Source organism: Coenobita brevimanus, chromosome 40 (assembly GCF_032717465.1).
Source record: "Coenobita brevimanus isolate Jiangsu-jjx chromosome 40, ASM3271746v2, whole genome shotgun sequence".
Classification (NCBI taxonomy): Eukaryota; Metazoa; Arthropoda; class Malacostraca; order Decapoda; family Coenobitidae; genus Coenobita; species Coenobita brevimanus.
In genome coordinates, this window is record NC_136993.1 from 60,030,994 (window position 1) to 60,045,683 (window position 14,690).

Genomic DNA, 14,690 nt, shown 5'->3' on the forward strand with positions numbered 1-14,690 from the left:
CCATAGCAGAATTTTTTATTGTATTCACAGTGATTTTTGGTCCATTGCGGTGTTAAACTAGTGGAAAAAAGACTCCATGAGATAACGTTACTTAATGGAACGAGGGAAACAGTGAACGTCGTTAAATGCGAAAGTGACGAGATATTGGAACTGATGCTGAAGCTCAAGAAATCTGAGTGGGAGTAAGACGAAATGGGGAAGACAAATTACTTACTCCACCCCGACTCTACAGTGCTAATTTGTGGGAAGACGTGCGGACACCAGACTAGTTAATTTTTTTTTTTTTACGTGTCCGACTCTGGGCAAAGGCTTCAGGGCCTATTTCTTGGTGGCAGTGACCTATCCCAAGGCCCAATAGTCCCCCTACACCTCCACATGTCACCACTTCGGCGCTAACACCCACCATCCATATTGAATACATGCTAAGGCTGTCTCATACAGCACTGGTGTGTTGCTATTAGCGGGGGTATATTTGCGACATGTCGGCTGGCCATCTGGTAGATACGGAAAGTCTGCTTTTAGGAAATTCAAATCCTTAAGCTGTTCCCTGCCCCAGTCGGGATTCGATCCTGGGTCCGTTAGGACTGCAGACCGCCTCTCTACCTTTTCAGCCACCGCCTCCCTCTAAAATTAACAATATTTAATTATTACGAGACCTTATTCTCTCGCTATACCATCGCAATTCCTGTTTAACCAGCTGTTATATTAATGTAATTTTATTATTTATCATTATACCATATATCAGCATTGTATCATTCTCTTATGTATGTACGCTGATGTATTTAAATATTCTCCCTGTTAACCAGTATACTCTTATTATTAGTGTAATATATTGTCATTTAATTTTCTTCTCATTCATTTATAATATCAGTGTTGTTTTACTATTTAAATTGTCTTCTATTAATCTCTACACCTATAACATGTCGGGAGACATCTTATTTATCTGGGGGGAGACAAATGTAAGCAAGTGAATGTTTGTTGCTTATTTATCATGAGACAGGCGTGGAAGAAAGTCATGAATCGGCAGCGACCAGCTGCCTTCTTACTAGATCTGCTAAGGAGACTGCTCTGTGTTTACGCAGTGCAGCCATGACATTGGGCAACACACACAAAAGAAACTCTCTGCCTCAACGCTGAAAGACTGTATGAGATAACTGAGATCAACTAGACTTCAGGAGTAACACAATTGAGCTCTCAGTAAAGCATCCAGTAGCAATACAGAGTCTTTAAGAATAACCTGAAGTCCTGGTGGAATATTTATGAGCCCACAACTCACAATGCAGACCATGACTTACTTCTGAGTCAACACTGACTGCAGTGCATGGAGGAGACAAAGTTTCTTGGCTTAAAGTTTGACTGTTGGCTTACCTGGGATTGTCATTTGAAAATTCTATGAAGTTCTTGCATGCAAGCAACGAATTTGTCTAGGATACAATCTCATACCTGTTGGGGTGCCTATTGGAGGACACTCCTACACCTGTATCAAACCTTAGTGGGATCTACAGTACACTTGCCTATGATTACAAAGTGTATTCTTCCGCCACTATACCGCGGTTTAGTGTTCTTGATCCTCTGCATCATGCTTGTTTAAGTCTTGCTACTGGTATTTTCAGATCCTACCTGATTCCAAACTAATTGTTGGAGGCTGGCTTGCCTCCTTTAGATTTACAGCTCAAGTTTATAATCATTTGTTACTGGAACCATGTGAGACATATGCCAGCCTCACTCTGCTGTTGTTTGTGTATCACAGCAGTCATTTTTTCAGTGTTACGTTTCTCATGCTCACACTTCACATTCCTTTGGCCACAAGGTCAGGCAGATAATGAGAGACGTAGGTCTCTCAGCGAAGCCTGTCTTTTCTGTCCATCTCCCAAGAATCACTCCATGATATCTTTCATTGGTGCAGGTGTGCAGGGGTTTTGAGGTTATCAGGGCTTCTGTTTCGTCCCTGGCTCTCCATTTTTTTTTTTTTTTTTTTTTTTTTTTGTGCATTCACAGACATACCATCCCATTATTTACAGATGGTCCAAAGTCTGATGCTGATGTCAGGTTAGGGGCAGAGTTCCCATATTTTGTGAGTGGAGGAAGTCTTACTCTAGATTCATTTTATTTTTAGTGCAGAATTGACTGCTGTTGTTTTAATTCTTATACTGATTTGAACACAAGAGGAGCCCTCTTTTTTGGTTTTTAGTGATTCCTAAAGCATCATTTTGGCCCTAGTCTTTAATTTACCTCATCTTTTGGTCCTTGCCATTTATGTGTGACTTTCCTGATTCAGAGAATAGGTAAGTTACTCTGGTTGTATTGGGCTCCTTTGCATGTTGTTCAGGACAATGAGAGGGCAGACACATCAACTAAAGCCGCATCTTCTCGACGACCCCCTGCCTATTTTCAATTTTCTGCTTCTGATTTGACGCCTTCCTTGAAGTCTGCAACTCGTGCTTATCAGAGCCAGTGCGATGTTGATATTAGTAGTAAATTGAAGATTTTTCAGAGAGTGGTTGAGCCAAGGTCTCTCCCCTCCATACCTCTGTGATTGCAGGTTGCCTGGCTTCATATTGGGCGTTCACTGCTAACTCATGGGTTCCTGATGTGTGGTGGGAGTCAGCTGTATTACACTGACTACCTGGTTCCCCTCACTGTTCATCATATGTCTGTCAAATGTCCTATTCTGGAGGACCTGTCCTGAGGTTTTTCCATTGCCAATGGGTGACGGATGGTGCCTACTCTCTGACCTTTATGCATGGAGGTGCTTCTGATTATCCAGCTGATATTTTTTATTTGCTTAACCCACCGCCTGCCAGTGCCATTTTAAAATGGTCTGACATAATTCCGCGGCCAGTGCCAGTGCCGCTTTAAAACGGTTTAAAGTAAAAAAATTCAGTGACTGCATTTTTCAACATTCGCGGGTAAAAATTGGCAAACATGTAAGGTACCTGTTCCTCTACCATCCCCCAGGCTGTCAAGGCCATACACTCACTCGCTTCCCCCCTCACGCTCGCTCTGCCTCACTCTGTCTGTGTGCCTCACCCAATGCTGTACATAGCGGAGGCATTTTGTAAATATTTTCTTGTAAGTGTAAGGACTATATAGTGAAGTCAAGTTGTAAATACCTTCTTGTAAGTGCCAGGACTGTATGTAATGAAGTCAGGGTGTACCTATCTTCAAGTTAGTGTAATATAATGCATTCACAGTGAGAAAGACACTCAAATTGTGATAGATGCTGAAGTAATAAGTAATCAGAAAGTGTACTGAACACTTTCCAGCATAAATACCTGAGTATACCATACATAGAAAACGGCTTTCTCTCATGTACGTGGTGAGCGTGAGAGAGCAGCTATACCTGTATACAAGTATCCCGGACTCAATAAAACCCATTTCCGAGCCTCGGTGAGCATTTTAATGGGAAAATTTGCTGTTCCCACATCAAAATCTATCATTTTAGCCCAAAAATAAAGGTCAAAAAATGGCCGGCACTGGGGTGACCCATAGGGCTAAAAATAGCCAGCACGCGGAGGGTTAAGGATGATAGCTTCCTACATCTTTTGTAATTGATTGATACTTATTTATTTTGTTACCATATTTAGTTTCATTTATTCACTGAAGAAGATACTGAATTTGTTTAGTTGCGCAGGTTTTATTGTTTATTTGGTAGCATACAACAGAGTTGTGGCAGAAAAACAATTTTATCAAATAATTCAGTTCAAAACAAATTGCTGTGGTGAGGTGCCAAAGACCTTTTATACTAACAAAATGCTGACTTTTGACTCACTACTGTAAATAGCTTCTTCGTACAGCCTTACCTCCATTCCACGGTAAATTTCATTCACCACAGGGTCGGTATGTTTGGCAAAGTACTCCATAGCCGCACCGTTGTAGATCCAGGGTTCTGTACCCCACCTCCAGTTTTTTTGGTTCACGAGGTCTTGAAGGGTATCCAGGGTTGAGGATTTGCCTTGCACGGTGAGGTGGGCAATGAGGGAGGACTTGAACCCCGTGGAGATGATCACACAGAACACCAGCCACCAACCCACCAGCATCTGTAAAGCATAAGCGATGTGTTATTCATGCTACCTTCAGTGGATTTATGTTCATTTTTTAACCCCCTCGTGCAAGATGACGCTCCGCAAGTCATAAGCCTTACAATCTGAAGAGTAACCGATGATGCAACATAATGCAACTTCTCTATAAATGGTTGTAGAAACTTTTCCTGTGGATGGATTTCTGTCAAATTTGGTTGAGTCAAAGCTGAGAGTTGCCAGGTCCAGGGAAATATATGGCAACAGCCGGGAGCTTATTGGAAGGGTAAGCGGCCTATATTTAGCTCAGTAGTGTCCCGTCAGTCAGGCTGGAAGGGTGTGTGAGCACACGGCCAGGCATTTAAACCCATGTTTGGCTACTACCGCACCATCCATACCTTACGTGTGTATAGTGATATTGTGTTGTATATAGTACATTTATAAGTGTTTCTTATATATTTTCAGAGGAAGCCAAATTTGAATATTTGTAACTGATTTTTACTGTTCCCTTGCTATTTTTACATTACACTAAACCTGAAAAATGTCTCGCAAGGGCCTATCTGAGAAAGATTATATGAAACACTTATTCAGTGGAAGTGAAAGTGAAGAAAGCAGCGAAAGTGAAATGGAAAGTGAATATATTGAGGAGGAGAGAGTAAGGAGCAGGAGAGTGAAGGTGAAATATGACCCTACGAGTGATAAGGGCAAACATGCGGTCAAGGCCGCTGTGATAAGCACTGTAGAGAGTGGTAGTAGCACCATCACTACCACAATTCCTTTCACCACTGGCACCACTGGTCCTTTCACCACTGCCATGACTGGTGTTACTACAACTCCTACTGCCATCACTCAGATGACAATTTTCACCTTTCCAGAGACCACCATACTGATGAAAGCATACAGCAGTAACACACACACACACACACACACACACACACACACACACACACACACACACACACACACGCACATACACACACAGACACTCACACATTACAAATACTCACACATTCAGGCTGTGATCATACCTCTCTTCCTCTCTGCAAATCCATCTCCTCTCAAGAAACACTACAACACTGCTAGAGGACGTGAGTAACCAGCTTATTTGTCAAGTTTTTATACTATAGTATTGGAAGGTGTATATTGTGTGTTTATTATATATTTCTCATAGGGAAAATGTGGTGCATTTCATTGCTATACTTCCAGTCATTTTACTCATAAAGTATAGGGCGCCTCCAATATCTTTAGAAAGCTTGATCAAGCTGATGATTTCCTATGTATACTTTTGTAAAGCAAAGTAACATATCTATAAAAATAAATGGGGAAAAGTTACGAAAGACGAACATACTGAGTCTACGGGCCTGGGCGTACCTGCTGTCACAGCACAAACTGTGTGCAACCCATCGTAACTTTTCAAAATTCATTTTCTCCATAACAATAATGGTTATAACACTGTGAAATATATCGTTGGTTTCCTTAACCTTCGGGCTACAAAACTGGATAGAATTTACATATGTGTTTGTAAAAGTGTCACTAACAACATACGAAATAATATACAAGTCAGACGTTTTCAAGTGATTTTTTTTTTTTTTTTATTTACTCGAAAGACGTATCAACTTGAAACTTTCATAGATGAAAGATCATGAAATTCTACAATTAGATTTGTCCTTTGAAGCTGCTCATCACAGGAAGAAATTTTCACGGTGATGTTGGGAAGTTATGAGAAGCTAGTTTTCATGTAAAAAAGGTTTATTCAGGCTTCATTTCTGTACTTTTATTCATCTATTTTATGTTTTTTTTCTTATAGTATTAACATCAACGAATATGATAGGAAGTGATTTATAACAATATAAGCACTTTCCGGGGGTAAATTAAGCCATATAAATTTTTCCCTTGCCATGCGGGTGGAGCCAGACTGAGCGAGGTTTTCATTCCGTGCATGGAACCAAAACTTACTGGAAACTTACGGTGCACGAGGGGGTTAAGAGAGATTTTGAAAGGACAGATGAAATGTACCCTTCATCATCTACTTTAAACCAAACGTGATTAAAAGAGACTCCCGTTAGCCAGTACATAAAGGATTGTAAAGGTAATATTAGTTAAGCATCAAGAAGTAATGAAATGCTGAGAACTTGGGCCCTGAGCTATCAATGCAATGTGTCGCTCGATATGCCTCCCCCAAGCCTTGTGCATGGACTGGTCATACAACTGCTGACCTAATCAGTTGTCCTCCCTCCCTTCCTCCAAAATGTATCATTGGCAAAAGTTTTCCCACAATCCATCAAAGTCTTCAGGAAATATGCCCAAAATAATAAACTAAGTCAAATGCATTATGACTGACCTTTGATCCCTTAACCTTGCTGATCTAAACAATTCATTGTCCCTTCGTACTGTATCACAGGCATTTGTTTGGTCGAAATCCGTTAAGGGATTCAGGAGATATCAGGCTCACAAGGGTAAACTAAGTTGACCCCATATGACCTTCACCCTATAACCTATGATCTTGTTGACCTAATCAGTACATCGTCCCTTTATACTGTACCACTAACAAAAGCTTGGTCGTAATTCTTGAGGATTTCAGGAGATATTGCACTCACAAGGATTACTAAGTCAACATCAAAATTATGACCTTGACCTGTGATGCTTTGACCTTACCAAAGCAGTTCAATATCTCCTTATACTACGTCACTGACAAAAGTTTGATGGAAATCCGTTGATGGGTTCAGGAGGTATCGCGGCCACAACAGTGTTATGGACACACAGATGCACCCACCCAAGCACAAACAGATGAGCAGAGCAATAATTTAATGCCTCCTCCACCACAGGTAGGTAGAGGTGGCCTGCAGTCCTAATGGACCCAGGTTCCAATCCCGGCTGGCTCAGGGAACAGTTTAAAGGATATGAATTTCATAAAAGCAGACTTTCCTAATCTATTAGAAGACCTGCGGACATGTCGGAAAAGTAGCCCCGCTAATACCAATGCACCAGTCCAATATGAGACAGCCCTTGCATGTATTCAGTATGGACAGTGGGTGTTAGCGCTAAAGTGGTGACATATGGAGGTGTAGGAGGACTACTGGGCCTTGGGATAGGCCGCTGCCCCAGAGAAATGGCCCAAGCCTTTGCCCAGAGTCGGACACATTAAAAAAAAAAAAAAAAAAAACTAAGTAATTACATTGTTTAGTCACATTATATGAGTTACTTTTTACTTAGCTTCTTGTTCCATAATTGGAAGACTGGTAAGCCATAAACTGTCAGAAATTATAAACTACACTACACATGAAGACTAAGGTGGTCACTCCTAATTTGAAAAAAATCGCCTGGAAGAACCAAGACGATCCCTGAGATGAAGACATTAATAATCTGGATTGCCTCATAATTGTCTTCAGGAGCTGATTAACCCTGCAGAAACTTAAGCTCATGGCACCTTACTGTCTAGTTCTATGCGCATTCATCTAATATATTATCACCTCCCTTTACATACATAACGGGCACAAGGAGATTAACCAGCCATATCTAAAGACATAGCTAAGGAAAAGATCATAAGGAACCTCCTTAACCAACAAAAATATGAGACTTACGGTACGAGATGTTTTCTCTGTACACTACTTCGGTGAATTGCCAGTAATCCTTCATTTATGGATTATGGTGGGACAATGGTGGTATCAGAATCTTAAGTATCGACATTCTGCCATGAACTATTCAGGATAGCTAAGAAAGTGTTATATCAACTTTATCGAACCTGACTTAAAATTTAGCTAAAATAAAAATTTAATCCAGCAATGGCGATTCTGATCTCTTGGAATTGTCATATGCTGCTGCTGATGATGATGATGATTACGAATATGGTTGTCAGTGATGTGTTCATTACCTGCCCAGATGCACCCATGGAAATGTCTGGTGGCGGCCGCTCCAGAAGGGCGCCCCAGCCATACATGAGGGCAGTGCTGAACTCAGCGACATGCTCACCTGCTGCCCACTTCCATGCTCGCTGTAGCACCCATAGTGTCAATCCCCACGCCACCACGCCCACCAGTAAACTCAACCACACTTCTCCTAAGAGTAGGTTTGGTAAATAAAAGAATACTTGTTTCAGACATAAAGTAACAGAAGGGAAATCAAGATTCGAATGCTTAGATTTATTTAGAGACCATGTTGCAAACCTGTAATGAATTAAGATCTTAACAATGATTTTTTAAACACACGGTGGAATCTAGAACCTTGATGAATTTAATGGGTGAATGGTTTTACTTTAAATGAACACTGTCGATGGCATGTCTGCTTCCGTTTTCCCTTTCCCTGTGGTTAACGCTGGTAGCTATGACACTACAGGCCTAATAGCGTGTGGGTTTCAATAATGGTGAATTCATCTGGCGTCACTCAACTGGTGGGCATCCATCCTTTACAGTTTGTTTAGTAAAATGAGTACCAATGGTAACACGTAGGGGAGTAACTTGGTATCTGGGTAATGCAGTGGCCCAATATCCAAAGAGTGGATTAACTCACCAGAGAACGGTCTTAGGAGTGCGAGGTGTGCAGGCAGAAGTGGAGGCTTCAGTGACGTGATGACCAAGACGTCTGCTGCATAAGCTCTGAGGAAGAAAGAAGTACAGTATGATAACTGTGAGCTACACTTGTATTTGGTGATTGGTGGTGGCGACAACCATCCACTCACTTGATGTAGTTCTGCCTACTTCTTCCTTCACCTTTACCATTCTTTTTACGTTTCTTATCCTCTCTATTCCTATTTCTCCCATCTTGTCACTTTTTTTTATTCGTCGTTCTTTTCCAGGTGGTTTTGCATTGTTTATTCCCTGCGTATAAGGAAGCGAATTGACGGAGGGTTAATGCCCCTCCCCGTAAAACAACTAATTTAAAGACAAACGGCCACCCCTTGCGAGACTGTGGCGTCTGGATATAGACAGATAGATATTTGGAAAAAAAAAATCGTGTTGTTTTCATTATTCTAAAGAACTGCTGATAAGCTGGGGCTATCGTCATCCACTCGTTTGATATAGAGTTACCTTCAGATGACTCCATACTGTATGATAAGCCAAATGGTTTTTAGTAGACCAGGAAACCATTTATTCCACTGGACAGTAACATATAGCTAACAGAACTATTCTGTGGACTAAAGCATTTTTTTTTTTTAATAACAGAACAGAGGAAGGAAAAACAAATTAATTAAAAAAAATCCATGCACCAGATTACTGGTGTCCTCTGTTCATAAAATATCTGTAACAGTTAGACTTGAACCGCTGTAGGTTGAAGTTTGGAGGGAAACAACTCTGAGGAAGCGAGTTCCAGAGAGATGCAGTTTGGGGAATGAAAGATTTCTGATAGGCAGAAGTTCTGCAGTATGGCTGAGTGACATTCCAGACATGAGCGCTGCCAGATGCCCGTGTAGCACGATGGAAGGCATGAAGAGGTGGCACAATGGACGCAACTTCGTCTGAGCATTTGTTATAAAAATATCTGTAATATAACGCAAGGGAGGCAATATTCCTTTTTACTTGTAGGGGAGGTAGTTTGTTAGTAATAGCAGAGTTATTAATAATTCCAACAGGTTTGTTCTGAAGTTTGTTTAGTTGTTTTTATGCAACCTCTCCACATCCATTCCACAAGGGTGAGCAGTATTCAAGCTGGGAGCGCACATGACTTATAAATTATTGCTTATGCTCGTCAGTGAAGAAGTTACGGACTCTGTACAATAATCCAAGTTTCTTTGATGTGGTTTTAGCAAGTGATCTGACATGAGAGGTCCAGCTGAGGGCACTGTTAAGCGAGATGCCGAGAATTTCAATACTTTTGGAAATGGGAATATTTGTACCATTGACGGTAATATACGATTCTGGTAATACCTGTCTACTAGTAAATTGTATATATTTAGTTTTACAAGCATTAAATGAGACCAGGTTATTTTGTCCCCATTCACTGATCGTGGATAAGTCTTGATTTAAAGAGATGGCTGTACTGAGTTGAGAGGTAGAGATAACAGACTTTGTAAATGAATGTCTGAGTGTGAATGAACTATGAAGTGTTGAGTCATCTGCATATGAATGGATGGGATTGTGGGTGACAGATAAGAGATCATTAATATGAATGAGGAACAGGGTTGGTGCCAGAACTGATCCCTGCGGCACGCCAGCGTTAATTGAGTGGAAATTGGAATAGACATCATCTACTTTTACTCTTATTTTTCTGTTGCTGAGATATGAGGAAATCAAAGGAACAAAAGAGTTTATTTTAGTCCATAGCAAGGGAGTTTGGACAACAGGGAACGGTGCCACACTCTATCGAAAGCTTTAGAAATATCCAGGGCTACTGCGTAAGTTTCTCCATGTAGGTCAACTGACTGACGGATGGTATGAGTCAGGAGATTGAGTATGTCAATGGTGGATCTTTCTTGGTGAAAACATACTGTATATCACTATTTAAGTTGTTGGATTCAAGATGTTTAACTATGTCCTTATTAATTACTGTATCAAAAACCTTACAAAGAGAAGATGTGACAGCTATTGGTCTGAACTCAGAGGGGTCAGAGGAACTTCCTTTCTTTGGAATTGGGTGGATATTGGCTTCTTTCCATGAATTAGGGAATGAAGAAGTACGTATGCATAGTCTGAATAATTTAGCAAGAACAGAGGCAAGTTCTGGGGAACACTTTTTCAAAACAATTGGCGGAAATCCATCTGGGCCTGGAGCTTTGTTGGTAGGTAAATGATCTAGGATGGATTTAACGTACGTTGTCTGTATTTTACGTGGAACAATTTCGGGAGAGTCAAGTTCTAGTGCTGGGACGTTCTGGCTGGCTTCCTGTAAGGTAGAATTTCTGGCAGATGTACTGGCAAAAATATCTGCTTTCCCACACGGGTCATTTGTAATGTTGCCATCTGGAGATTTTAGTGGGGGAATGGATGATGACTTGTTAAAGTTATTACTGAAAGAATTGAGAGTTGACAAGAATATTCTATTGTCATTAGGGTTGTTAAGTAGTTTTGATGCTTGCTTTGGAATAAAGTTTGATTTAGCTAGATTTATTACAGCATTTACATGGTTTTTAGCGATTTTAAATTGAGACAGTGATTCTGCTGTTTTTTATTTTAAGTAATAGTTATATACTGATGACTTTTGGGCTGTTGCTCTGGCATAGTTGCTATCAAACCATTTTGGAGAGATCGATCTTTTAGTGAATTGTTGACTTGGTATGAATAAATCCATTCCAGCTGGTATTAAGTCACAAATGTGGGACTGGGTAGAATTGACATCATTAGAGAAGAAAGACTGTCATGGAATGTCAGCAAGATAATTTCTAAATTCATCCCAGTTTGCCCTATCAAAGTGCCATCGGGTCACCCTGGTAGGTTCAGAATGGGAAGGTTTGGGGGAGCTAACTAATGAGGCTTTGATGAGATTGTGGTCAGAGGATCCAAGTGGAGATAATACCTCTATCCTGTACTGATCTGGTTTATTTGTCAGGAACAGATCCAAAAGATGGGTATTATGGTCAGGATTATCTGGTATTCTGGTTGGTTGCTTTATCAGTTGCGTGAGATTAACGATTCTGCAAACAGCTCGCACTCTAGACCAGCATCGTCAGTCCTGGCAGAATGCAATAACCATTCAACATTATGTATGTTAAAATCACCCAAAATGGTAATTTCGGTGCTAAGGGCAAGATTAAGGTTACTCAACTGTGTGGAAATGGAATCAAATACACTGAGTTCAGAAGAAGCACTGGTGGAGTGGTAGACTACACAGATATATTTGATAATATTTTGACAGTTCAACCAGATGTTGCCCATAAGAGTTATATCCGAAAGCTGACTCTGGCTTATTGCTTATAATTGCCACTGAGGGAATAACAACTCGTAAATCATCCCTTAAATACATGGACTAAGTAGCCCAGCTTCGGACTTTTATTATCCCAATGGGACAGTAAAAGACTGGATGGGACACAGATTCCAAATAGTCATTATTACCAAGCGGTGGCTTCGTGGTAGCATACTCGTCTCGTGATGTGTGTGCCCAGAGTTTAGGCTTAAAGCCCAGGCAGGATGCTGGACATATGCCTTTTCATATGCCTTAATATGTTCTCACCTGTCAGATCTCCAGATGACATAATTACAAATAAAATGAGCCAGTACAATACTTCCACGTTCATTTGAACTGTTCCACGTAATACTACTTCTGCTACAACTAATACTAATAAAAACATTAATAATAACCATCATCATCATCATCATAATAATCATCTGTCTCTCTATATACTAGGCTGCTTCCCCCAAAGAAAGGGAGGTAGCCGAGACAGGATGACACACTCCCAATTTACTCATCCACTCAAACATATTCATTCCATATTAGCCCCAAGGGGAGAATGGATATATCCTCACTGCACCACACTGCACAAGGGTCAACTACGCAGTGCAATTAGTGACATCCGCAGCAGGGCCCAACAGCAGAGCTTGTTTACACCTGCCACATCATAGTGGACCCATCCCCTTACCTACACCTGACCTGATCATCTTATCAGACCAAATGGGGAAGAATATGCCCTCAGGGCTGTGTCATCATTTATTCATTCATAATTCCTCTCCAGTCATTTCTGTCATGCATAGCCACTCTTCCTTGTTCAAGAGACATCCCTCTCACATCCAACGCTCTCTTCACACAGTCCATCCATCCTATTCATGGTCTTCCTCTCAGCCTTACATCTCTCACATTAGATCTAATTATCTTTTTCACCCATCGCTTATTATCCATTCTCTCCATATGCCCAAACCATCGCAACACCCTCTGCTCAACTCGATCAGCCATCTCCTGCATAACTCCAATTCTCCTTCGCACTTCACCATTTCTCACTCGATCCATACGCATCGCTCCACACACACTCCTCAGACACCTCATCCCCATTACATTCAAACCTTTCCTCTCTACTACACCCATATTTCATGTTTCAGACCCATATAAAGCAGTTGGCACCACAACACTCTCATAAAGTCTTCTCTTTACATCCATTCTAAGCAAATGACATCTAAACACTTTTTTTCATTCCTCCCAACACCTTTCCTACTTCATCCATTCTAAACTTCACTTCTGCATCTATTCTTCCATCCAGAGCAACATGTGACCCTAAATACTTAAAACACTCTACCTCCACAAGCAACTCACCTTTCAAAACTATATTCATCCTCCTACCTTCTTCCAACCTCGTACACATCATCACTTTACTCTTATTCTCATTTACTTTCAATATCCTCCTTTCACACACCCTTCCAAATCCTCTACCAACTGTCTCAGTCTCTCCTCTGAATCAGCCAACAGTGCAGTATCATCTGCAAACAGAAGCTGCTTCAGTTTCCACTCTCTGCCATCAACATTCACTTGACTCAGACCTCCATCTAACACTCTTTCATTCACCTCCCTTACAACACCATCCATATAAATATTTAACAACCAAGGCAACATCACACATCCCTGCCGCAGCCCCACTCTCGTGGGAAACCAATCACTCAGAGTTTTTCCCACTCTTACACGTGCTCTACTATTCACATAAAATCTTTTCACTCCTTTTAGAAATCTACCATCACGTCCATACAATCATAAAACAGTCCACAAAGCCTCCCTATCAGTTCTATCATACACTTCCTCTAAATCCATGAACGCCCAAAACACATCCTTACCTTTTGCTAAATACTTTTCACACACCTGTCCCACAGCAAACACCTGATCCACGCATCCCCTCCCTCTCCTAAAGCCACACTGCTCATCACCAATCACTCTCTCTGTACCTTTTCTAACTCTCTTAATTAACACTCTGCCATACACTTTACGTACAACATACAACAGACTTATACCCCTAAAGCTAATACATTCATACTTTAGTATCTTACCTTTATACAATGGGACCACACAAGCACTTGCCCAGTCAACTGGAACCATTCCTTTCACAAAGCACACATTCAACAGTCTTACTAACTAGTCAGCAAAAGTCGCTGCACCATCTTTCAGGCATTCCACAGTACACCCATCCATACCTGCAGCTTTTCCCTGTTTTCCCTTTTACTGCCTCCTGCACTTCCTCCATCGTGATCAAAGAATCATTCAACTCTCCCAACACATTTATTCTTTGCACCCTTCCATCTACCACAATCTCAGCCTCCTTTTCCTCCTCTACATTTGACAATCTTTCAAAACACTCCACCCATCTCTTCCTTACTGCATCCCTCTCATTTAACATCCTTCCATCCTCTGACATCCTTCCATCCTCTGCTTTTACTTGCTCTTCCTTCCCAGACTTTCCCTTTCACACCCTTTTCACCTCCTTCCAAAACATTTGCTTATTCTGTTGACAATTCTCAATTAACCGCCTACCCCACCTCTCATCTGCTGCCACTTTAGCATCATGCACAGCCCTTCTTGCCCTATTACTCTTTTCCTTATACCTCTCATATGACACCTCATCCTTCCTCTGCAGCCATGCTGCATATGCACGGTTCTTCTCAGCCACAGCCATACTTCTTAGCACCACCATTCACTTCCCTTTCTTATACCACCACCCACTCGTCTCACACCACACACCTTTTCCACATGCCCCACCACAGCACTCTTCAACAACTGCCATTCGTCCTCTACACTGCCATTCTCCTGATCTTTCACTGCGTTCCACTC

At 41.2% G+C, this 14,690-nt stretch overlaps 1 protein-coding gene across 1 annotated transcript in view; it reads right to left on the reverse strand.

Annotated features, from left to right (window-relative positions):
- Nucleotides 1-14,690, reverse strand: part of LOC145397150 (glutamate receptor ionotropic, delta-1-like) — a 91,916-nt gene that overhangs the window by 20,366 nt on the left and 56,860 nt on the right. Inside the window, exons 5-7 of the mRNA XM_080270347.1 lie at nt 8,526-8,611; nt 7,891-8,075; nt 3,804-4,040 (exon numbers count right to left, since the gene is read on the reverse strand). Coding sequence (XP_080126473.1) covers nt 3,804-4,040; nt 7,891-8,075; nt 8,526-8,611 — 508 coding nt within the window. The remainder of the gene's footprint in view (nt 1-3,803; nt 4,041-7,890; nt 8,076-8,525; nt 8,612-14,690) is intronic.